Source organism: Bos mutus, chromosome 10, assembly GCF_027580195.1.
Source record: "Bos mutus isolate GX-2022 chromosome 10, NWIPB_WYAK_1.1, whole genome shotgun sequence".
Classification (NCBI taxonomy): domain Eukaryota; kingdom Metazoa; phylum Chordata; class Mammalia; order Artiodactyla; family Bovidae; genus Bos; species Bos mutus.
In genome coordinates, this window is record NC_091626.1 from 6134898 (window position 1) to 6160203 (window position 25306).

General features: G+C 36.7%; 1 protein-coding gene across 1 annotated transcript in view; it reads right to left on the reverse strand.

Annotated features, from left to right (window-relative positions):
- The window catches only part of ANKRD31 (ankyrin repeat domain 31), a 134388-nt gene that overhangs the window by 43897 nt on the left and 65185 nt on the right, over nt 1–25306 (reverse strand). Inside the window, 6 exon segments of the mRNA XM_070378491.1 lie at nt 1332–1494; nt 8556–8698; nt 16335–16472; nt 18654–18815; nt 19331–20831; nt 21822–21874. Coding sequence (XP_070234592.1) covers nt 1332–1494; nt 8556–8698; nt 16335–16472; nt 18654–18815; nt 19331–20831; nt 21822–21874 — 2160 coding nt within the window.

The following is a 25306-nucleotide window of genomic DNA, read 5'->3' on the forward strand; positions in this document are numbered from 1 at the left end:
AATTCCCTCTCCTCAATGCTTCTAAAATTGTTTTTAACTGCCTGTTTTCTGGTTTATCTCTCCACAAGCCTGGAAGCTCCTCTTGGGCTGATGTGTATAGCATGTGCTCAACAATGTATGTTTTCTAAGTCAGTGCTCACTAAATGCTTCTTTAAAAAAACACAAACACACCCGTCACCTCACATTGTTACCTTGTGTGTTTGTGTGTGTGTTGGTGAGAACATTTAAAAGTTACTTTCTTGGCAAACTAAGTACACAATTTATTATTAAAAACTGTAATCATCATTTTATACATTAGACCCGCAGAACCAATTCATCTTTTAAGCGTAAGTTTGTACTCTTTGATCAACATTTCTCCATCTCCTCCACCACTTCCTCCCCCAAGCCCTTGGCAACCACCACTCAACCATCTATCTGGTTCTTTAAGCTTGACTTTTTAAAGTTCCACATATAAGTGACACCACAAAGAGTTTGCCTTTCTGTATCTTTCTATGCTTATTTCATTTAACATGACATTCTCCAGGTTCACCTATGTTGCTACAAATGGCAGGACTAAATGCTTATTTCTTATAGATAACTCATTATATTATTTAAGTGCAAAATACTGCTAAAAATGGTTCATAAAAATTTCCCTGACTATATATTTCCTTGAAATATTCTTTCCACTATAATATATATTACACATACACTCACACACATATATAAGTATAGTATATTTGCTTAACAAATTCATATTCTAGCATTATAATATTAGTCTTGAAAAGTTGGCATGGGTCCAACTTATGCATGAATCATTATAAATTCTGAAGTAATGGAATCTTAGTCACAAAGACTTTAGTATAACGTCATCCTTTTTCAGCCCCACTATAAAGTAAACCAATTTGCATAGTTTCAGTAACAGCTCTATCTCAGACCCAGTGTTATGAGAGATGAATGTTTGTTTAATGAATGTGTTTTGTTTCAACATATAATTCTAATACAATAGAACCATATAATCTATAAATTAAACCAAGTTTTGAAATGCTGTTTCTAAAAATAAATTATACTTTTCAAGAGTTTAATAAACAGACAAAAAATTATCCTTAGTTATGAAACAATTTCCACAAATCTGAGGAATTTGTTTTTCTAAGCAGAGGTATGCTGCTGCTGCTGCTGCTGCTAAGTCGCTTCAGTCGTGTCCGACTCTGTGCGACCCCATAGACGGCAGCCCACCAGGCTCCCCTGTCCCTGGGATTCTCCAGGCAAGAACACTGGAGTGGGTTGCCATTTCCTTCTCCAATAAGCAGAGGTATACATCTGTATAAAATAGCAAGAAACATTGCTATGCATACCAATGACGACAGCGTCACTCCCATCTCTATTGTCAGTCTCAATCGCACCATAAGACTTCAGCAGCTCTTTCATATTTTCATCATCTGCTTCATCCAAAGCAGTCTTCTGCTTTTCATCCTTCTGATTAGGGTTTGCTCCATGTTGTAGTAGAATCTCAGCTGCCTAGAAGGCATTTTTCCAAAGTTATCTCTACAGACACCTAAAATCAATCATTTCTGCTTTCATTATAGGATAACACTATCAAATATTAAAAGTTATCCAAAAATTGCTCAAACTCTGACCAAGAAAATTTTGATTAAACTTGATATGACACTTGTAAACTGATTCACTGTTTGGCCTGGTCTGTCTTCACAGGACAATCAAATACAGTGATACGAAAGTACCAGACATGCTGCTCTCATTGTCTAAGAGCAGACTTAGACAATTGATGCGCAAAAGGATTTACTCCGTTTCTTTTACACAGCCTTTTGCCCTCCCCTAAGCTGCTGGAAGACAGGGTACAGAAGGGAGCGAGGATCATTTCAGGACTATATTATATTGTATTATATTATACTATACACTGTATTATAAACTGCCATTAGACAAAGTTGAATAAAGTTTTACTTGAACTATAACACTTCAGATATGTTACTTGTTTAGGAGTTTTTATAAGTTAGCTTGGGAACCTAATGTCCATTCTAATACTCTCTATGCAAATATGTTTCCTAAATAGATGACTTGTATTCACAGAATCTTAACAAGATAAAAGAAACAGAAATAATCTACTCCAACCCCATCTTTTACAGAGGAGAAAACTGACATCAAAGATAAATGTTGTGACATTCTGGGGGCAAAACTTTCTAATATAAATAATGCTTTCCTGAATAACTCAAACTTGTGTATTAGAATTAAATTAGTAATTCATCAAAGTTAAAGACTGTCATTTATTAGTCGATAGTAAAAGTCAATTTAGTAAAAAACAGTCAATGATTCCATCTGCACAATACAAGCAACTCAAATCACTGAAAAACCTTTTGATCAGGAAAAGATGGTCAGTATTTTGTTAAAGATATGTTATGTTCTAGTAGCTTTTCTCTTTCCATTGGTGTTCAGGTATGGAGAAGCATAAAAATTTAGAAGCAAATGCACCAGTAGAAATTATGACAGTTCCTTATTTGTTCTATAAGCCTAGAATTAGCCCAGCATGAAGGAAAATATACTTGTTTTAAGGTCAAGCATACAAAACTTACTCCTTTCTATGTTCTTGGGCAAGTTACTTACCATTTGAATCTCATCACCCATGAGGCTTAAATGTGAACCCATGTATAAAGTATTCGGCACATGGTGGGGCTTAAGGGAAAACAGTCCCCTAATCAGCTGTGTGTAAGCCCCAGCAACAGTTCTGCCAGTCCTCCCTGCAGCATTTTGCCTAACTTTACATAGTTTCCTTACACAGATTTATAGAACAGCCAAAGTGACGAAGTTCCCCCTTTAAATCACTGGAGAGGTCTCTCTACGCAGATACATTCTGTCTGGTGTCTTGTCCTCAGAATTATAGCTGTTGGAGCCTTTTAAACTCCGAATTCTGTCTTCTCAGCTCTCTGAGATTGTAAGGCTATTTGTTTTCCTCCTCCCTACACTGCTGCCTGGAAACTCCCTCTAGCCCATAAGGTGGGGCAATCCACAGGGCTCATCTCATTTGCTTCTGTTCTCTCCTGCATGTTGTCTAATATCTCAAAACTGTTATTTTACATATTTTTCTCACTCTTCTAGCTTTTAAGGTGGGAGGGGATATCTTATCCCTGCTATTCTATCTTGTACAAAAGTGAGTGTCCATTCCCATTCATATTTTATCTTTAAAAAAAAAAATCTTTTCCTCTTGTTATCCTTTTCCTTATCTTTAAATACTCCACAGTTTATAAGGTAGAATACAAAACCACCTTGGAAGATAAAACAGAAACTAAGATTTTTTTTTAAATATGCAAGTTGAAAAAGAAAATAAGATGATGAACTCAACTTTGTATATAGTCATGCAAGAGAGAAAATCACAGGATATTATAGAATTGATACTTATTGGTTCTACAATTGGGCTTCCCAGGTGGCACAAGTGGTAAAGAATTTGCCTGCAATGTAGGAGACCTGGGACGGGAAGACCCCCTGGAGAAGGAAATGGCAACCCACTCCAGTACTCTTATCTGGAGAATCCCACGGACAGAGGAGCAGGACAGGCTACAGTCCATAGGGTCACAAAGAGTTGGACACGACTGAAATGACTTAGCACACACACAGGTCTACAATACCATAGATTTATATATCTTGCTCCCTTACTTATCTTTCTAATTATCTATCAATATCCTACCTCAAAAAAAAAAAAATAGGGACAAAAGGGAGAAAGTGAATCAGAAATAAAAAAAACAAATGACAAACTGTTACATGGAGGGAAAGTTAATGAAGATATAAGGAAAGATGCTGGCCAATATATGTGTTAAAGTAATTAAAATATGATTAAAAACACTACCTCCATTTTAAATAGAATATTTCGCTTTAAAGTGAAGGCAATAGAGATATGAAAGGTTAATCCAAAAGCAAACTTTATCTGTATCACCACCTAGGTATCAAGAACATCAGTGATTCTCTAGAATAAGCAATAATAGCACACTACGGTCCATGGGCCAAATTCTGTCTGCTGCCTGATTTTGTAAATGAAGCTTTAGTGGCATACAGTCAAAACCCACTCATTTACAAACTGTCTAGGGTTGCTTTTATAACAGAACAGCAGATGAGTGATTGCAATAGAGGCTGTGTGGCCCAGAAAACCCAAACTACTGATTATCTAGCCCTTTGCAGGAAATATTTACCAACCCTTGCTCTAGAGCAGAGCTGTCCAACAGAGGTCTTTGTGATGATGGAAATGTTCTAATCTGCATTGTCTAATACGGGAGCCACTTGCCACATGTAGCTACTGAGCACTTCAAATGTGGCTAATGCAACTGAAGAACTGAATTTTTAAATTTAATTGATTTTAGGTCATTTAAATTTAAATAGTCATTATGTGGTTAGTGGCTATAGTACAGGGCAGTGCAGCTCTAGATCAAACTCCTTATTTCAAGGGTAAAGTTATCTTTATCTTTTTCAAGCAGCAGAGCTAGGCCTAGAATTCAAGTTCTCCAACTTGTTGCTAAAACAAGTTCCCTTTCTGCTATTTCCTGTGGTTAATTTTCAGTTCTTGACATTTATCTTTACAGAAGACCCTCAACGTCTGAGTAATCATCTTCTCTACCCCTTGAAGTTACCAAATTGCTATGAGAGAAGCTAGAGTCTTCAAAATAGGAAAATTCTCACTTATGAAGTGAAAGTCACTCAGTCGTGTCCGAATCTTTGCAACCCCAAGGAATGTAGCTTGGCAGGCTCCTCTGTCCGTGGAATTCTCCAGGCCAGAATACTGGCCAGAAAAATATACTACAAATTGATAACAAAGGCAAAATGTAAAGATGTAGGATTGCCTAAAAAGAAAGTGAAAGTTACTCAGTTATGCCCGATTCTTTGTGACCCCATAGACTATACAGTCCATGGAATTCTCCAGGCCAGAATACTGGAGTGGGTAGCTGTTCCCTTCTCCAGGGGATCTTCCCAACCCAGGGATCGAAACCAGGTCTCCTGCATTGCAAGTGGATTCTTTATCAGCTGAGCCACAAAGGAAGCCCAAGAATACTTGAGTGGGGAGCCTATACCTTCTCCAGGGGATCTTCCTGACCTAGGAAATCGAACCAGGGTCTCCTGCATTGCTGGCAGATTCCTTACCAACTGAGCTATCAGGGAAGCCCAGGATTTCCTGAAGTCATTATATTAAAATAATATTGTAGAAATGCTTAAAGCACCCATGAAGAAAAACTGATAAGGGATAAACTAAAAGGTAAAACTGTTAACCTAAAAAAAGAAAAATCAGGATTTTAATGTCATGTCTGACTCTTGCTACCCCATGGACTGTAGCCCGCCAGACTTCTCTGTCCATAGGATTCTCCAGGCAAGAATGCTGGAGTGGGTTGCCATTTCCTTCCCCAGGGGATCTTCCCAACCCAGGAATTGAACCTGGGTTTCCTGTGTTGCGGGCAGATTCTCTACTGACTGAGCTACAATTAGAAAGAGTTAAATTTATTATATAAAAATTTAAAGTGTGATGTTGACTCTTTTGAAGATTTAATGTAGATTATAATGAACTAGCAGTATTAAAAATACAAGACTTGTCTTTAAATTAGCTTATCTAAATTACTTTGGAATATGGTGTTTTTAGTTGGATACTGTAAAGCCAAAGCCAAGAAGAACTACATGATCACTATATTCTTATTTAGATATTACCAAACTTTTTCTGGAAAGAGTCAGATAGTAATTATTTTGTGGGTGTGTGCTGTGGTGTCTCCGGCATAACTACTCAGCTCTACTGATAGAGCACAAAAGCAGTCACAGACAACACATCAACAGATGAGCATGACTGTGTTCCAGTAAAGCTTTATCCATGGGCACTAAAATGTGAATTCCATGAAATTGTCATGAAATATTCTGTCTTCCCCCACCTAGTCATTTAAGAATATAAAAATTACTCTCAGCTATCAGCTATTCCAAAACAGGCAAAAGGCCAGAATTGCCCTGGGAGCTGTTTGCCAGCCCTTGCTCTAGACGAGAAATGTGTTTTACACAGTGATATGGATTAACAATTCTGAAAATGCATTACATTTATATGAGAGTTGGACAAATAAGTAAATAAATTGTGGATAAAATAACCAGGTTTATCATTGTCAGAAAAAGAAGCTGTAAAGAAACAAGATAGATAAAAGCTAGAATGAACTCTGTGAAGCTGGATTAGAGTATTTTAATATATACAGATAGATTAATTCAGAGATACAGATAAGAGTATACATGTATTAGTATACTCACATATTTTCCTGTCTTTACCCTCTGAAAGGCCAAGAAAGAGTGACAAACTGATAGCAATAAGCATAAAAAAAGAAAAATCAGAATTTTAATATAAGTGTATTAATACAGGACTTAGGGCCAAAACTGTGGCACCTTTCAAAATTTTTGAAAAAAAGAACTTCCCTGAGACCATGATGCAAAAAGTTAACTGTGAGATAAAGGATGTGCTGTCATACTATTTTGCCAGAAAAGCTAGGCCAAGAAAACATACTTTATTATAGTGTCTCTGCTGAACCAGAAATCAATCAGTATGTATTTCAGTTAGAAACTAAATACAATACTACTTAGAGGAGTTAACACAGCAGGCCTAAGACTGCTCTCTAGAGAGGCCGCTTATGTGGCTGGCCTGTAGCTGGCATGTGACAAGTGGGCTGGCAGTCAGTGTCCAGTGCTGATATAAACCTGTCCCTAATTGCTGTGACTCTCTGTGCTTAAACTGTCTACACACACAATGTGGTGTATGCTTCTGGGAGTCTGGAATCTTGGTAAGTGCTAGGTAGAGGGTGCCCACATGACCAGCCCTCAATATAAATCGTGAGCATTAAATTTCTAATCAGCTTTCCTGGACAAAAACTTCATACTTATGTCACTACACTTTCACTGCTGAGGGAGAAGCAAACCGTATGTGGCCTCTCGTGAAGAAGAGTACATAGTAGAGCCTGCACACAGATACCTCCAGACTCTACCTTTTCCTCTGATAATCCAACTATGTATCCTCACTATATTGCTGGAATAAATCTTATCCATGAATACCATATGCTGAACTCTGTAACACCTTCTAACAAATTTCCAGGTATAGGGGTGATGTTGGGGGGCGGTTCCTTATATTCTATATTGCATATATGCAATATTCTATATTGCATTTTTCAGGATAGTCTAAAATCCTAATTTTCCTACTGTGAATTTTTTGCCCTTATTTAAGTGCTTTCACTTTAAATGACCTTTTCCCTGTACAAATAACCAGCAGGTTCATCACTTCAGTGACTCTTCCTGTTTGTTTTCTTCCACTGCACGATCACATAACTTCAAGATTTTGTCAATTCCTTTTTAATGTAAACATCTTTAAGGTCAAATAGCTTCTTTGATCAAAAGAAGCCTCCCTGGACATTAGCCTACCCATCTGGTATTATTCTTAATTATTAGTTTATACCTTTTCTCTCTGCAAATCACAAATTCAATATTTTTCTTTCACATGACTATATTCAGGCTGAAAACAGTGGAGATATATTTTCACAAAATTAAATAAAACTGCTGCTGCTGCTGCTGCTGCTAAGTCACCTCAGTCGTGTCCGACTTTGTGCGACCCCATAGACGGCAGCCCACCAGGCTCCCCCGTCCTTGGGATTCTCCAGGCAAGAACACTGGAGTGGGTTGCCATTTCCTCCTCCAATGCATGAAAGTGAAAAGTGAAAGTGAAGTCGCTCAGTCGTGTCCAACTCTTAGCGACCCCGTGGACTGCAGCCCACCAGGCTCCTCCATCTGTGGGATTTTCCAGGCAAGAGTGCTGGAGTGGGGTGCCATTGCCTTCTCCAAAACTACCAGACTATTAAAAAATACCTAGAGACAGATAAAGTGGTATTAGTGAGAGATCCAAAATATTTTTTTACATGAATCTTGGTTTTATACTGTTGTTGTTGCTGGTAATTTATTCCTGAAATCTACACTATCTACAGACAAATTTTCTCCTAAGGTTTGTCAAAAAAAAAAGATAAGTTTAAAAATCTGAAGAATTTTAACATCTAGATTTGAAATTTAGTGTTACTCTAATAATTAACCTAATAATTTTCCCGTTATTTTCACCATAGTTGTTTATAAAAAAATGAGAAAAAAAATACAACAACCCCCAAAGAAACAAGCAACTTAAGCTTTTACCCATTTCTTTGAAACTTCAAACTAAGAAATTTCTGAGTTTAAAACTTGTCTTGTTATCACATATATCATCACTATATATACTCTTTTATGTACAACAGCAAATCATTTCAGACAATTAAAATTAGAATGTATTACATTGATAGGCTGTGTTTACTCTCAGCCATTTCATTTTATTCTGATTTACATGAATTACACAATGAAGAGACAATGGAAACAGGATTCATTAGGAAATATATTGCTTTTCTAAACTATATGTAATATCATATACACTTGTACCTCTAAGCAGTTTTAAAAATTCTTTGTCTTAAGGAATCACTTTAATTAGCAATTTAAAATACCTTCACTGTCTTCATTCACTTTTTAAAGAAAAAGAAATAGGAACCTAATATGATGAACTATACCTTTAAATGGTTGTTTGCAACAGCATCATGTAAGGGTAGAATTCCATCTACATTTTCACAATTAACATTAGCACTAGCTTTTAACAACTCTACAATTACATCACTCCATCCGTTACTAGCTGCCTTATGAAGTGGTGTCCAACCTAAAAAAGGAAAAAAGAGAAAACAAAAGAAGCTACTTACAAATCAATACTCAAGTAGTATCCTCATTATTAAGTTTATTTGCACTAATGGAATGAATATATATATTGATTCAAATGTATATACTAAGTACTGGACAGGAAATAATATTGAACACGGGCTACTTTAATATCCTCTGAGCCCACAGCTGCCCTTGGACATGGCCCTGTCCACCAGAAGGCCCAGGACCCAGATCCTCCCATTGTGCACACACACTAGTCCCTGGAGCCCAGTTCTACCCACCAATGGGTGGGGACCAGCCCCAGAAACCCCTGGGCCTAAGCCCTGTCTATCAGCAAGCCTGCTCTAGCCTTGGGAATAGCCTCAGCCACTAGCAGGTGGACGCCAACCCCTGGACAATTACAGCTCCACAGCCTGCCATGACAGAAGTCAGTCTACCAACAAGCAGGCCAGCACCAGCCCTAGGACCAGCTGGGCCTGAGTTCTTGCTCAGCAGTAGGCCAACATAAACTTTAGGTCCACTGAACCCCACAGCCACCTGTAATAAGAACTGGTCCCACTCATCAGCAGTCCAGCACGAGCTCTAGAACCTGTGGGCCCTGCCTCCAGTCCCTAAGACCTGGCTCTGCTCACCAGTGGGCTGGCAGTAGTCCCAAGAACTAGCTTCATCCACTGGAAGGCAGGAAACAGCCCTGGGGTCTCCAATATCCAGACTCTGCCCATCAGCAAACAAGCACTAGTCCTGGGGTCTCCTGGGGTGCAACAGCCAACTGCCTTGTGACAGCTCCACCAACCAGGCCAGCAGCCTCCACACAAAGCAGGGCAACCAACCCAACTGGGGACAAGCAAGCCTACCAGACCACCCACAGCAGTCAGACTGACGCAAATGAAGGACACATGTAGCCCACATCGTGGGGACCCCTAGAATATACAGCTCTGCTAATCAGAGGGAAGTGAGCTCCTAGAAGCATAAGACATTTCCTATAAAAGGCTACTTCTCCAAGGTTGGGAAATGTAACAAACCTACCAGATACATAGAAATAAAACTAGTTAGTTAGGCAAAATGAGGCAACAGAGTTTAAAAGAAAGAAACAAGATAAAACCCCAGGAGAAGAACTAAGTGAAGTTGAGATAGGAAATCTATCTAAGAAAGAGTTCAAGGTAATGACTATAAGGACAGTCAAAGAACTTGGGAAAAGAATGGATAAACAGAGAAATTAGAAGTTTTTTAACAAAGTTAGAAAACAAAGACCAACCAACCAGAGACGAAGAATACAATAACTGAAATGACAAATACACTAACAGGAATTAACAATACACTAAATGATATATAAGAACGTATCAGCAAGCTGAATGACACAGCAGTGGGATTCAAAAAGTAAGGAGTTTAACAGCTCTCTGGAACAATATCAAGTGTGCCAATATTTTCATTACAGGAGTCCCAGATGAAGAGAGAGAAAGGGACTGAAAACATATTTGAAAACATAATAGCTGAAAGGTCCCCTAACCTGGGAAAAGAAAGAGACATCCAGGCCCAGGAAACAAGATCAAGACAGTCCCAAACAGGATCAACTTAAAGAGGACCACATTAAGACACATTGTGATTTAAATGGAAAAATTTAAAGACAGAGAATATAAAAAGCAGCAAGAGAAAAGCAACAAATAACATACTAGGGAACTTCCATAAGACTTTTGGCTAACTTTACAACAGAACTCTGCAGGTCAGAAGGCAGTGGTACCATATATTTAAAGTGATGAAAGGGAAAAATGTACAACCAAAAATATTGTACCCAGCAAGGCTTTTATCAAATATGATGAAGATATCAAAAGCTGTATAGACAAGGAAGAGCTAGAAGAGCTCAGTACCACCAAACCAGCTTTATGAGAAACGTGAAAGGGACTCCTCTAAGCAAAAAAAAAAAAAGGCCACAACTAGAAACATGAATATTATTATGAAAGGAAAAAGTTAATTGGTAAAGGCAAATATACAGTAAAGATAGTAACTCAACTGGGTACAAAATTAATAGGAAGTTTAAAAGACAAAAGAAATAAAATCATCTATAACCAAAGTAAGTAGTTAAGGAATACACAAAACAGATGAAAAATATGATACTAAAAACAGATACTGAAAACTCCTTACACTACTGGAGGAGTGGAGAGTAAATATGCAGGGTTGTTAAAATGCGTTTGAAACTAAGAGATCAGAAGCAAGTTAAAAAATCATATTTTATATATATATATATATATATACACACACACACTCTCATGGTAACCATGAAATGAAAATAGATATGCAAAATATCTATATCTATCTATAATAGATATCTATAATAGATATGCATATCTATAATAGATATGCAAAAAGAAAATGGAAACTAAACATAACATTAAAGATAATCATAAAATAACAAGAAAACAAAAGAAAAAAATGAATAAAAAAAGAATTACAAAAACAACTCCCAAACCATGAACACAATGGAAATAAGAACATCAGTTCAGTTCAGTTCAGCCGCTCAGTAGTGTCCGACTCTTCGCGACCCCATGAATTGCCAGGCCTCCCTGTCCATCACCAACTCCCGGAGTTCACTCACACTCACGTCCATTCAGTCAGTGATGCCATCCAGCCATCTCATCCTCTGTCGTCCCCTGCTCCTCCTGCCCCCAATCCCTCCCAGCATCAGAGTCTTTTCCAATGAGTCAACTCTTTGCATGAGGTGGCCAAAGTACTGGAGTTTCAGCTTTAGCATCATTCCTTCCAAAGAAATCCCAGGGCTGATCTCCTTTAGAATGGACTGGGTGGATCTCCTTGCAGTCCAAGGGACTCTCATACATATCAACAATTACTTTAAAAGTTCATGGACTAAATGTTCCAATCAAAAAACGAAGAGTGACTGAATGGATACAAGAACAAGACCATATATATATATATATATATATATATACACTGCCTACAAGAGACTCACTTCAGATCTAAAGACACACACAGATTGAAAGGCAGGGGATGTAAAAAGGTATTCCATGCAAATGGAAACAAAAGCAACCTGGAGTAGCAATATCAGATAAAATACTTTAAAACAAAAATTGTTATAAGAAACAAATAAGCACAACATATAATGACCAAGGAATAAATCCAAAAAGAAGGTATAACAATTTTAAATATATCTGTATCCAATACAGGATCACCTAAATATATAAAGCAAATATTAACAGACATAAAGGGGAAAATCAACAGTAACACAATAATAGTAGGGGATTTTGACACCCCACTTTCATCAATGGACAGATCATCCAGAAAGAAAACCAATAAGGAAAACTCATAAATGACACATCATACTAGATGGACTTAAACTGATATATATAGAACATTCCATCCCAAAGCAGCAGAATACACATTCTTTTCAAGAATGTGCACATGGGACATTCTCCAGGATAGGTCACATGCTAGGCAACTAAACAAGTATCGGTAAATCTAAGAACATAGTAATCATATTGAGTGTCTTTTCATTCTTACTGAAATCACTGAGACTAGAAATCAACCACAAGAATAAAACTGAAAAAACACAAACATATGGAGGCTAAACAATATACTGCTCAACAACCAATGGATCACTGAAGAAATCAAAGAAAAAAACAACAAACACCTAGAGACATATGAAAATGAGGACAAAATGATCCAAAATCTTTGGGATGCAGCAATAGCAAGTTCTAAACTTCTACAGAAGAAAAATCTCAAATAACAACCTAAACTTATCCCTAAAGGAACAAGAGGAAGAAGAACAAAAAATGTGAAAGGAGAAGGAAAGAAATCATAAAGTTCAGAGCAAAAATAAATTAAATAGAGGATAAATAAATAGAAAAAAAATCAGTGAAACTAAGAGCTGATTCTTTGAAAAGATAAAATTGAAAACACTGTGGCCAGATATACCAAGAAAAAAAGAGAAAAGGCCCAAATAAAATAAAATATAAATTAAAATGTTACAATTAACAGCACAGAAATCATAACAGATTACTACAAACAACTACATGCCAATAAAAAGGACAACCTTCAAGAAAAGGAAAAATCCCTAGAAATATACAATCTCCTAAGACCTAACCAGGAAGAAATACAAAATATAAACAGATCAATTACCAGTAATTAAATTGAATCAGTAATTAAAACTCCCAACAAAGTCCAGATGGCTTCACAGATGAATTCTCCCAAACATTTAGGGAAGAATTAACACCTGTCCTTCTCAAGTTATTCCCAAAAATTGCAGAGTAAGAAACACTTCCAAATTCATTGTGCACACCCAGCATCTCCTGGACACCAAAATCAGAAAAAGATATCACACACACAAAAGAAAATTACAGGTCAATATCACTGATGAACATAGGTGCAAAAATCAACAAAATTTTAGCAAATCGAATCCAACAATACATTAAAACTATCATACACCATGATCAAGTGGGATTATCCTAGGAATGCAAGGATTTTTAAATGTCTGCAAATCGATTAATGTGACATACCACATTAACAAAATGAAGAATAAAAATCATATGATCCATTGGTGCAGAAAAAGCTTCTGATAAAATTAAACATCCATTTATGATCAACTCTCCAAAAAGTGGGCATAGGCGGAACACATCTTAATAAAATAATAAATGCCATATATGACAAACTACAGCTAACATCATACTCAACAGTGAAAAGCTAAAAGCAGTTCCTCTAAGATTAGGAACAAGACAAGGATGCCCAATCTCACATTTATTCAACCTATTATTAGAAGGCCTAGCCACAGCAATGAGAGAAGAAAAAGAAATAAAAGGAATCCAAAGGAAGGAATCCAAACTGCAAAGGAAGAAGTAAAGCTGGCACTCTTTGCAGATGACAAGATACTACTATACATAGAAAGATCCTAAAGATACCACCAAAAAACTACTAGGGCTTATCAATAAATTCAGTTAAGCTGCAGGATACAAGATTAATATACAGAAATCTGTTGCATTTCTACACACTAACAACAAATGATCAGAAAGGAAAATTAAGGAACTTTCTCATCTTCAGCTGCATCAAAAAGAATAAATACCTTGGAATAAACCTACCTAAGGAGGTAAAAAACCTATACTCAGGAAATTATAAAATAGTGATGAAAAAAACTGAAGATGATACAAACAGTTGAAAAGATAAGATACACTGTATTAGAAAAATAATTAATAGTTAAAATGACCATACTACCCATGGTGATCTAAGATTCAATGTAAGTTCTATCAAAATACCAATGGAATTTTTCACAGGGATAGAATAATTTTAAAACTTGTATGGTAGCACAAAAGATCTTAACTAGGCAAAATAAACTTGAGAAACAAGAACAGACTGGAGGAATCACATTCCCTGACTTCAGATTATACTGCAAAGCTACAGTAATCAAAACAGTCTCATATGGGCAGAAAAAGAGACACAGAGATCAATGAAACTGAACAGACAGCCCAGAAATAAATCCACACACTTACATCAGTTAATCTATGACAAAGGAGGCAAGAATAAACAATGGAGAGAAGACAGTTTCTTCAATACTGGTACCGGGAAAAACTGAACAGCTATATGTTTTAAAAAATGAAATCAGAATAGTTCTCACACTATATATAAACATAAACTCAAAATGAACCAAAGAACCAAATGTATGACTGGAAGCCATAAAACTCATAGAAGAAAACATAGACAAAATGTTTTTTGAGTAAATTATAGCAACATTGTTTTGGATCTGTCTCCTAAGACAAAGGAAACAAAATAAAAAAATAAACAAATGGAATCTAGTTGAACTGTAAAGCCTTTTCACAGCAAAGGAAACCATTAACAAAAAAGAAAATCTACTGAATGGCAGAAAATACCTGCAAATGATATGACTGGTAAGGAGTTAATATCCAAAATAGATAAATAGCTTATACAACTCAACACCAAAAAACAAACAGGCCAATCAAAAAGTGGGCAAAAGACCTGCACAGACATTTTTCCAAAGAAGATATGCAGATGGACAACAGGCACATGAAAAGATGCTCAACACTGATAATCATCAAAACAATGCAAATCAAAGCCACAACGAGATATTACCCCACTTTGGTCAGAATGATTATCATCAAAAAGAACACAAACAGTGTTCACAAAAAGAATAACCACAGATAACAATGTTGGTGAGGATACGTAAAAAAGAGAGCCCTTACACACTGTTGGTGGGCGTGTGAATTGGTGCAGCCACTGCAGAAAAACAGTATGGAGGTTTCTTAAAAAACAGAACTCCACATGATTCAGCAATTCCTGAAAATATATACCCAAATACTGCTGGGTATATATCTGAAGAAAACAAAAACACTAATTCAAAAAGATACATGCACCCCAATGTTCACAGCAACATTATCTACAATAAGCAAACGAGTACTGCTGCTGCTACTGCTGCTAAGTCGCTTCAGTCGTGTCCAACTCTGTGTGACCCCATAGACAGCAGCCCACCAGGCTCCCCCGTCCCTGGGGTTCTCCAGGCAAGAACACTGGAGTGGGTACTCAGCCATAAAAAGAATGAAATTTTGCCTTCTGCAAAAACATGGATGAACCTGGAGGGTATCATGGTTAGTGAAGTAAATCAGACAGAGAAGTATAAATACTCTATGTTATCATTTATACGTAGAATCTAAAAAATACAAGAAACAAGTAAATACAACAAAACAAAAACAGATTCATGGATATAGACTATAAACTAGTGGTTACCAGTGGGGAGAGGGGTGAAGAGAGGAGCAAGATAGGGTAAGGAATTAAAAGGTATAAACTACTATATATAAAATAAATAAGCTCAAGGATATATTGTACAGTACAGGGAATACAGTCAATATTTTATAATAACTAAGTGGAATATAGTCTATCAATTTTGAATCACTATGTTGTACACTTGAAACTAATATATTATAAATCAAGTATATCTCAATAAAAACATAATCTTCATTTTTTAAAACAAATTAATCTCATCAAAAATATTTATTGATACAAGTGACAAAAGACTAACAGAACACAAGCTATCATGGGACCAAGTAAGTACTAATCAAGTCAAATGGTTTCAAGTCAGATGAGTAAGATCATCTGACCTTGCTATTTATATCTTGTATTGTCACATTTCTCTTTAAAAAGACATGTGAACAATCAGTCTGAGTTTTTTCCCTCTGGAATTTCTTACACAAGTTTTTTTGTGTGTGTGTGCTTGAGAAAAATGTTAGAAGATCAACTTAAAAATGGAGCTTTAAGATAAAAACAAGACCTGGAAGAAAAAAAGGAATATTATCAAGAAATAAGAAAAGAAGGGACAGGGAAAGAATAAAATTTGGCATTCCCTATAAAGTTAGGTAATGATATTAAAGTCTCCAAGGAAAATGCCTAAAGCTTCTTTACTGAAAAATGAATGAAAATAAATGAATGCTCCCAAAGGTATATTAAAAGCTGTTTCAATGGATATTTTGGCAATTGGTGGGAACTGAGATAAACCATAAAATATTATAAAAAGAATTTTCAAAGTGAGCTTCTATATAACAGTCAGGATCAAAATGGGGGAGGGTGGGTGAAATGTATATATCAGTGAGTTCAAATTATAAAGACATTTACAACTTAAAAATCCAAACCTGCATTATCTTTTAGATTCACGTCTGCTCCAGATTCTATCAGAGCTTTCACCAGAGACAAATGTCCTCTTCTGGCAGCCAAATGAAGCCGGCTTTCCCCTGTGGCATTCCTCTTATCGATCCCAGATGTTTTCATTTCTGTAAATTTGCCAAGCAAAACTGAGTTTTCTGCCAAGTGCTGATTTTAATGAAGGATCTTAGAAAACACAAAGCAACTTCCTAAAAACATCCTAAAAAGGATGCACTACACAGAAAGTGAAAGTCGTTCCGTCATGTCCGACTGTTTGCAACCCATGGACTGTAACCCACCAGGCTCCTCTGTCCATGGAATTCTCCAGGCCAGAATACTGGAGTAGGGTGCCATTCCCTTCTCCAGGGGATCTTCCCAACCGAGGCATCGAATCCAGGTCTCCTGCACTGCACGCGGATTCTTTACCATTTGAGCCACCAGGGAAGTCCCACACAGAAACATACGTCAATTAATATTATAATTGCTGTTGCTATTTTAAAACACAATTTGTAAAGAAATGGTAGAGCATCTGAGCACATTAATTCATTCTAGCTGTTGTTCACTCTATCCTAAGCTTGACTGAAGTAAATAAGACTTGCTTCATTTCTATACTCGTTTCACTCAGTAGTCCATAATCCACTTTCCACGTTTATTCTCATATCTCAACGAGTGTGTTTCTGATGACAAAAGATGTCAAGAACCAAACTATGGCCTATTGAGCATTTCATTTTTCTTTCACAGAAAACTCAGTACAATATTATTATCTAAATATTTTTATTTCTTTTCCTTACATCAAAAGTTAGAAATACTAAAAATAATGAATTTTTTCCCTAAACTATGCTAAAATGATATACTAGAAGATATTTTTGTAATATTATATAAAGAAAATAGAAGACACTATCTCTTGAGTGGCCTGCAGCCTAGGGGAATGAGAGACATGTAAAAAATTACATTAAAATCTGATTAAGTGCTACCAGAGTAGCATATAACTAGTAGAAACATACTAGTTTCTTGTGGTTCTGGAGACCAGAAATCCAACACCAAGGTGTCAGCAGGGCTGTACTTTCTCTGGAAGTTGTAAGGAAGAATCCTTCCTTGCTTCCTCCAACTTAGCTTCTTTGGCTTTTGGCCACATTGTTCTTTTGTCTGGCTCTTCACATTATCTTCTCTTTCCTTGTGTGTCTCAAAGCTGACTCCATTTTTCTTTTATAAGGATACTTGTTAGATTTGGGTCCTATTTGGAAAATCCAGTACAATTTCCTCATCTCAAGGTCCTTAACTATATCTGCAAAGATTCTTCTTCTAAATAAGGTAATATTCACTCTTTTTTATATATATTAAATGCAACAGTATCACAGATTCCAGGGATTAGGATATGGACATAGGTTTTTTGGGGGGCCACTATTCAACCCACTATAGGAGGTATATATGCTGCTACTGCTGCTGCGAAGTCGCTTCAGTCGTGTCCGACTCTGTGCGACCCTATTAGACGGCAGCCCACCAGGCTCCCCCGTCCCTGGGATTCTCCAGACAAGAACATTGGAGTGGGTTGCCATTTCCTTCTCCAATGCGTGAAACTGAAAAGTGAAAGTGAAGTCGCTCAGTCGTGTCTGACTCTTAGCAACCCCATGGACTGCAGCCTATCAGGCTCCTCCGTCCATGGGGTTTCCCAGGCAAGAGTACTGGAGTGGGGTGCCACTGCCTTCTCCAGAAGTATGTATAAGAAGTGCTTTAGTTTACATGAGAAGGAGACAATGGGGAAAAGTTCAAAAAGGATGCCTAGTATTCCTACCTCTAACTCTATCAACTTTTTCTTACTAATCAACTTCACAGGGCTTAACATTTGACCTGAGGTAGTCCAGCCTATGGTTCACCACAGAACCAGCTCCAAGAACTACCAAAGAATAGTCATTTATCCATATTGTCAAACACTGACAAAAAGAAACTAGTGGCTATGCTTCTTTAATTTCCCTTATGTTAAAAGGGCTCAGTGAAAGTTCTAAGGGATCGGACACAATCCAGATCTGCTGCCCCGACTCAACCTCCTTGCTGTCTCTACTGTTTACCTTATCTCCTCTAACATAACAAATAGACAAAAATATGACAATATATTGGAAGACTAAGAGATTCTCAAGTGGTGTATTATAGTAAAACCACCTAACAAATAGAGCCAAAATAATCTTATAATTTAGTGAATGACTAAAAAATAAACAGTAAATATGAAAGTATATATAATTCTTTGAAGGAGAGTGGATTGCTAGGAGTGGTCATGCAAAAACCTTGTCCCTATATAGTACAGGAATACAAACCTTGGCTGCAGGTAGCTCTGGAGACATTTTTTCTTTTTCTGAAATTCTGAATTTTTTTGTGTGATTGGATGTGAGTAGGCATATGAATTTCTGAATCTGGTTTTTCTTTTTTCTCTTTACAGTTTCTTATAGTGTTTTCATCTCCATTGACAAATTCCTCACCTGAAAAAAAAAAAAAACATTTTTAAGTATCAGTGTTGTATTTCTCCTTACTGGTTATAGGACTAAGAAAGAGTCTATAATTGCTCCATGTTTCTGTTCCTTTCTAGACTGCTTTTTTATTTAAAGGAATGGAAGCCTTTAAAAATGTTTTCATACAACAAACGTAAATTAGTTTCCTGGATACAATTTCAACAGTGAATCACTAAAATCAATGGAGCTAACATTTTCCTGCTATGAAAATGTTGTTAGGTTTCTTGACATCAAGTAGGTGCTATATTAAAAAGAAAGCTAAAAACTCATAGAAATAGTTTTTTTAACTTCTGTCAATATTAATTTAGCACCTTCTTTCAAAGAAAATACCATTACTTACCTAATTAATAATATCTCTAAATTGTGATCCACATGTCCTCATTCTGATCAGTTTGGGCAGAGGTTAAGTGAAATTCAGTTGGAAATTTCTATGAAATAACTAAATCTATAGGAAATGTGTACAAATTGAACACTACTACTAATACCTGGTTTGTGAGAAATCTCCTTCTCTTCTCTTTGACTAAGTTGTGAGATGTTGGTCAATTCTTCACTGTCAGTAGAATGAAAACCTATATTTTGTACGGCTTTGCTCTCTTGTCTTTTTTCAACTTTAGTTGTTTCCATTACTTGAAAAGGAACACCTCTGGATGAAGGCCTATTTGAAGGACTTGTTTCTTGGCCTGTGTCAGTATAATTCCTTTTAGTGTCTCCTTCCTTATTCACCTTTTCCACATGTAGATCTGTTTGATTCATTAAAGGAGTTAGTATGCTAGGGCTATAATCCTGAGGATTCTTGATTAGCTTCTCATGACTGGTCAACTCTGAAACTTCATGTGTCAAGACTGTCCCTATACAAGCCAGAGGAGTATGTTCAGGATTGCCATGTGAGTGATCAAAAGAAGTTCCACATGAACATTGTTCATAATTTGAAACATGTTCAAAAACTATTATATTATCTGAATTAGAAAAACTAACAGCTTCCTGTTGTGGAAGTATGGTTAGGCTGTCTTCTTTTAACTCATTTTCCTGTGGAAAATGGTCTTGAGAAAGTAAAAATTGTTGAAAATCCATTTCTTCTCTATTTGTTTTATTCTCTTTATAAGTATCATGGTTTTCGCAACCTGAAGAACTTATCACCTTTTTAGATATTACAGTCTCCTCAGAAGCACAGGAATCACCATGATCATCATTATTAAAGTTTTCCTTTATAAAGGATGGGGAAAATTTTTCCCACTTGAGGCTCTCATCTTTTTGACTTGAGTTACTGTTTTCATGAGATTTATAAGGGCTAATGTGCTCCTGGTCTTGGAGAGTATGAGGCTGCTGATCTGTAGTAACAAGTAGTAACTTGGTTTTTTCATGTAGAGAAAGTCCTAAGAGAGAAACAGCTTCAGCTTGGTCAATGGATTCTACTTCCATACATTTTATTTCTTGACTGTCTGATAAATCCAGGCTTTGAACATGTGTCTCTCTGGGAATTGAACAAGTTTCAACACCATTACGCAAACCATTGTTCAGGCCTGATAGAGCTTGGCTAAAAGGTTTACGTGACTTTTCTGGAAGGTCATCAAGGATTTGGAGAGCTTGTTGCTGACGAGTAACTGATCTGCTTATTCTTCTAGAAGAAGAGACAGCCACTGTCTTTCTTGGACTACTTTCTTGGCTTGTATCATCCACTTGAGTCCTTTTATGTTGTGTATTTCTTCTGCCTTTATCTTTAGACACACTTGTGCTGGGATCCTCAGCACTATGGAGATTGTCCTTTCTGAATCCTGTAGAGTGTATCTGGTTAAGAATTGATTGTTTCTGCTTGGATTTACCAATTCTCATGTTTGGGGAATCTTTTTGATAATGTTCATATATATCTGTATTTATAAATAAACTCTTCTTGCTTCCTTTATTGACTTCTACATGTTCTGGCTTCTGTCTGTTGGAATTTTCATCATAAACAAACCCACTGTGATTTTTAGAACTGAATTTTGGTTTCTATAGAAACAAAATACACAGTTTTAACTGTCAGCTGTAATTCTGCATTCAACTCATTCTGGATTGGAGAAAAAGAAAACTATTATTCCATTCAACCTTATAATTTGATCTAACCACAGGGCCTTATAATTTGATCTAACCACAGGGCCTGCTGGGATATATACAACCTGATATATATTTCAGAAAAAATAGACTAAAAGCAGGAAGACAAATGTAATAGATTCAAACTCCATGTATGTGCTAATTGTTATCTTTTCCTGTACATTTTAATTTGTACTTGCCAGTATTTTAGCACTATCAATCTTATTACTAAACATAATAAAAAATTTTAATCAAGCTAATCCATATAGGCTTTTAAAACAATCAGATAATTCCTTCACAAGGAATCTTTGTAACTCTGCTTTAAAACCACTCTCCTCTCCCATTTGTTATAGAGATAGAATTAAGTTTCTTCTTCTGGTATCTGTTAGCATCATAGGTAGGGTAGTGGAAGAAGGGATTTAAAAACAAAAGGACAGATATGCAACCAAGTAGGCGTGTACGGAAAGATTACTGTGGGCTGACAAGACTGAGACAGGGCCAGGGCTTCCTCTCACACATCACAACCTAAAGCATCAGATGGGAAATAACTGCCCACCACATAAAGTTTAACGGGCTGGATTAGCACCTTTGACTCTCATACTGTGCTCAGGCCAGAGGGAAGTCAACATGGCTGATAAACCTCATGGCTTTATAAAGAGGAGAAAGGAAGTAGGAATGGTTACCAATACATTAGTGTGCCCACATACACTACATTTACTCAACTGCTTCCCAAACTAACAGCCCAGAACCTTCTGAGTCTCATGTAATTATTCCAAAGTGTCTAAAAAGCAAAGGCGAAGTCACTGTTCCTGATGAATGCTTCAGCGGTCTTTCTTTCCCCTCCGATGAGCAATAAAATAACCCGCAGGTGTGCTCTATAAACACGTTCACTGCTGAACAGAGAGCTACCTTGTGCGGGTGTGCATCCTCTCCATCTGAGGGGTCAAGGCTATTCTTCTGAGCTGTAAACAAAAAGAGAAAATCAAAGAAAACAGCCTCCAGAGGTCAGACTCTAGGCTTTTAAAACCACAAGGCCTTTGCCATGAGCAAACCAAGTGGAAAAAATAAAATTATGGAAACACATTTTATTAAAATTGGCACATATAAAATTACATAATTTACGATTTCCATATTTATTATAAAACAAATACTATCTTGAGAGAGCTGAAAACACTTCTGTAGGAAAAGCAAAACAGACCCAACAACATAATGCTGAAGATGGGCACTGAACTCGGTATTTTTATATTCCCCACAGTTATACTCAGATATGCAAGTGTACAAGCTTTTATAAGGCAAAAATTCTTTCATAATGAATTGTATCATTATCACTTCCTAATACATCTGCTTACTAAAGTTGAAGGATACATGATTAACATACAGAAATCCACTGCTTTTCTATACACTAATAGGGAACTATCAGAAAGAGAAAGCAAGGGAATTAAAAAAAAACGTACATTTACAATCTCACCAAAAAGAATAAAATACCAAGGAATAATCTTAACCAAGGAGGTGAAAGACTTATACTTTGAAAACTGTAAACATCAGTGAAGGAAACTGAAGATGATACACGGAAAAGAGAAGACATACTGTGTTCTTGGACTGAAAGAATACTGTTAAAATTTCCATACTACCCAAAGTAATCCACAGATCTAATGCAATCCCTATCAAAACAGTCACAGCATTTTTCGCAGAACTACAAGTAATCCTATAATTTATGCAAGACCACAAAAGACCCTGAACTGCCAAAGCAATCTAGAGAAAGATGAACAGAGCTGGAGGAATCATGCTCCCTGACTTCGGACTACACAAAACTACAGTAATCAAAACAGCATGGCGACGGTACAAACACAGACACAGATTGATGGGACAGACTAGAAAGTTCAGAAATAAACCAATGCAGTTATTTTCAACTAACCTGTGACAAAGGAGGCAAAAATACACAATGGATAAAAGAAAGTCTCTTCAATAAACGGTACCTAGGATAAGTCGTGAAACCGGACAGCTACATGTAAAAGAATGAAATTAGAACATTTTCTCACACCACATACAAAAATAAACTCAAAATGGATTAAAGACATAATTGTAAGAACAGAAACCACAAAACTTCCAACAGAGAACATGGGCAGGATGTTCTTTGAAATAAATCATTGTAATATTTAATATTATTTTGGATCTGTTTCCTAAGGAAACAAAGGAAATGAAATAAAAGATAAACAAATGGGACCTAATAAAACTGAAAAGCTTTGCATAGCAAAGGAAATCACTGGCAAGACAAAAAGATGACCTACTAAATGGAAGAAAATATTTGCAAATGATATGACCAATAGAGGTTAATATCCAAAATATATAAACAATTCATAAAATGCAATATAAAACAAAAAACTAAAAAAATGGGCAGAAGACGTGAATAGACATTTTTCCAAAGAAGATATACAGATAGCTAACAGGCACATGAAAAAATGTTCAACAGTAATAATCATCAGAGAAATACAAATCAAAACCGCATTGAGATGTTACCTCACACCTGTCAAAATATCTATCATCAAAAAGTCTACAAACAACAAAAGTTGTTAAGGATTTGTAGAAAAGGGATCCCTTGTACACTGTTGGTGGAAATGTAAATTGCAGCCACTATGCACCGACTCAATGGACATGAGTTTGAGCTGGGAGACAGTGAAGGACAGAGAAGCCTGGTGCGCTGTAGTTCATGGGGTCGCAAAGAGTTGGACATGACTTAGTGACTGAACAACAACAACAACAATGGAAAACAGTATGGAGACATGGAGACTTCTCCAAAAACAAAAAGTAGAGCTAAGATATGACTGGACTTCCTTGGTGGCACAGTGGATAAGAATCCACCTGCCAATGCAGGAGACACAGTCTGATCCCTGGTCTGGGACGATTCCACATGCTGTGGAACAACTAAGCCCGAGGGCCACAACTACTGTGTCCATGCTCTGGAGCCTGTGAGCTGCAACTACTGAGCCTGTGCACCGCAACGAGTGAAGCCCGAGAGCCCACACGCTACAGCTACGGAGCCGGCACACTGCAACTGCTGAAGCCCAAGCACCTACAGCCAGTGCTCTGCAACCAGAGACGTCTCCGCAGTGAGAAGCTCGTGCACCACAAGGAAGAGCAGCCCCTGCTCTCCACAACTAGAGAAAGCAAATGAAGACCCACTGCAGCCAAAAATAAAATTAATTAATTAAAAAAAAAGAAACCATGACATGACCCAGTAATTAAACTGCTAGATGTATCTCCAAAGAAAATGAAAACATGAATTCAAAAAGATACTAGCATCCCCATGTTCATAGTAGCATTATATATAATACCAAAGATATGGAAACAACCTAACTGTCCACAGCAGATGAATGGATAAAGAAGATGGAGTATATATTCATGCAATGGGATACTGCTCAACCATAAAAAAGAATGAAATTCTGCCATTTGCAACAACCCAGAAGGTATTATTCTTGGTGAAATAAGAGAAGGACAAATACTCTATATTACCACTTATATGTGGAATGTAAAAATATAAATCAATGTATAAACAGAAACAGACTCACAGATACAGAGAACAAAGTAAAAGTTACCAGTGGAGAAAGGCAAGAGGGGCAAAAAAAAAAGGTTTGGGAATTAAGAGATACAAAATACTTTGTATAAAATAAATAAGCACAGGGATATAGCCATTACTTTGCAATAACTTTAAATGGAGTATAACATATAAAAATACTGAATCACTACATTGTATACCTGAAACTAACATAATATTGTAAATCAATTATACTTCAATAAAATATAAACGATTCTTATATAATCTTTTTGAAAGTGAAGTTTAACTTAACTGATCCTTTGCTGTTTAACTTACCAGTGTAATGATGAATGACAACGCAAAAGTATAGCCATAAGAAAATATTCTTAAGGAATGAAAGTTAACAATCCTGGCCATATTCATTGAAAAAGATACAGCCAAGCATAAGTCACAACTTATAACTCATGTTATTCAGTCAATGGATTATGGGGGGAAAACCCAGAACTGTATAAAAGTTTTCTGTTTGCAATGCATATCCTGGGGAAAAGTACATTTAGTGTTATCTTTCTAGTTCCTTCAGAGTTCTTCCATTTGGTGCCTTTGCAAACAAGTCAGTGTGCTCTACTAATGGAATGAAGCGAAATTTCCTCAAAATTTCTGAGGAAAATCAATTTAATTTCTATAATTCTAAGCTTGATTTCTATAACTCTCTACTAAGGATGACATGGTTGGATGACATCACTGATTCAATGGACCTGAGTCTGAGCAAATTCCAGGAGACAGTGACAGACAGGTTAGCCTGGCGTGCTGCAGTTCATGGGGTCACAAGGAGTCGCACACGACTGAGCGCCTCAACAGCAAC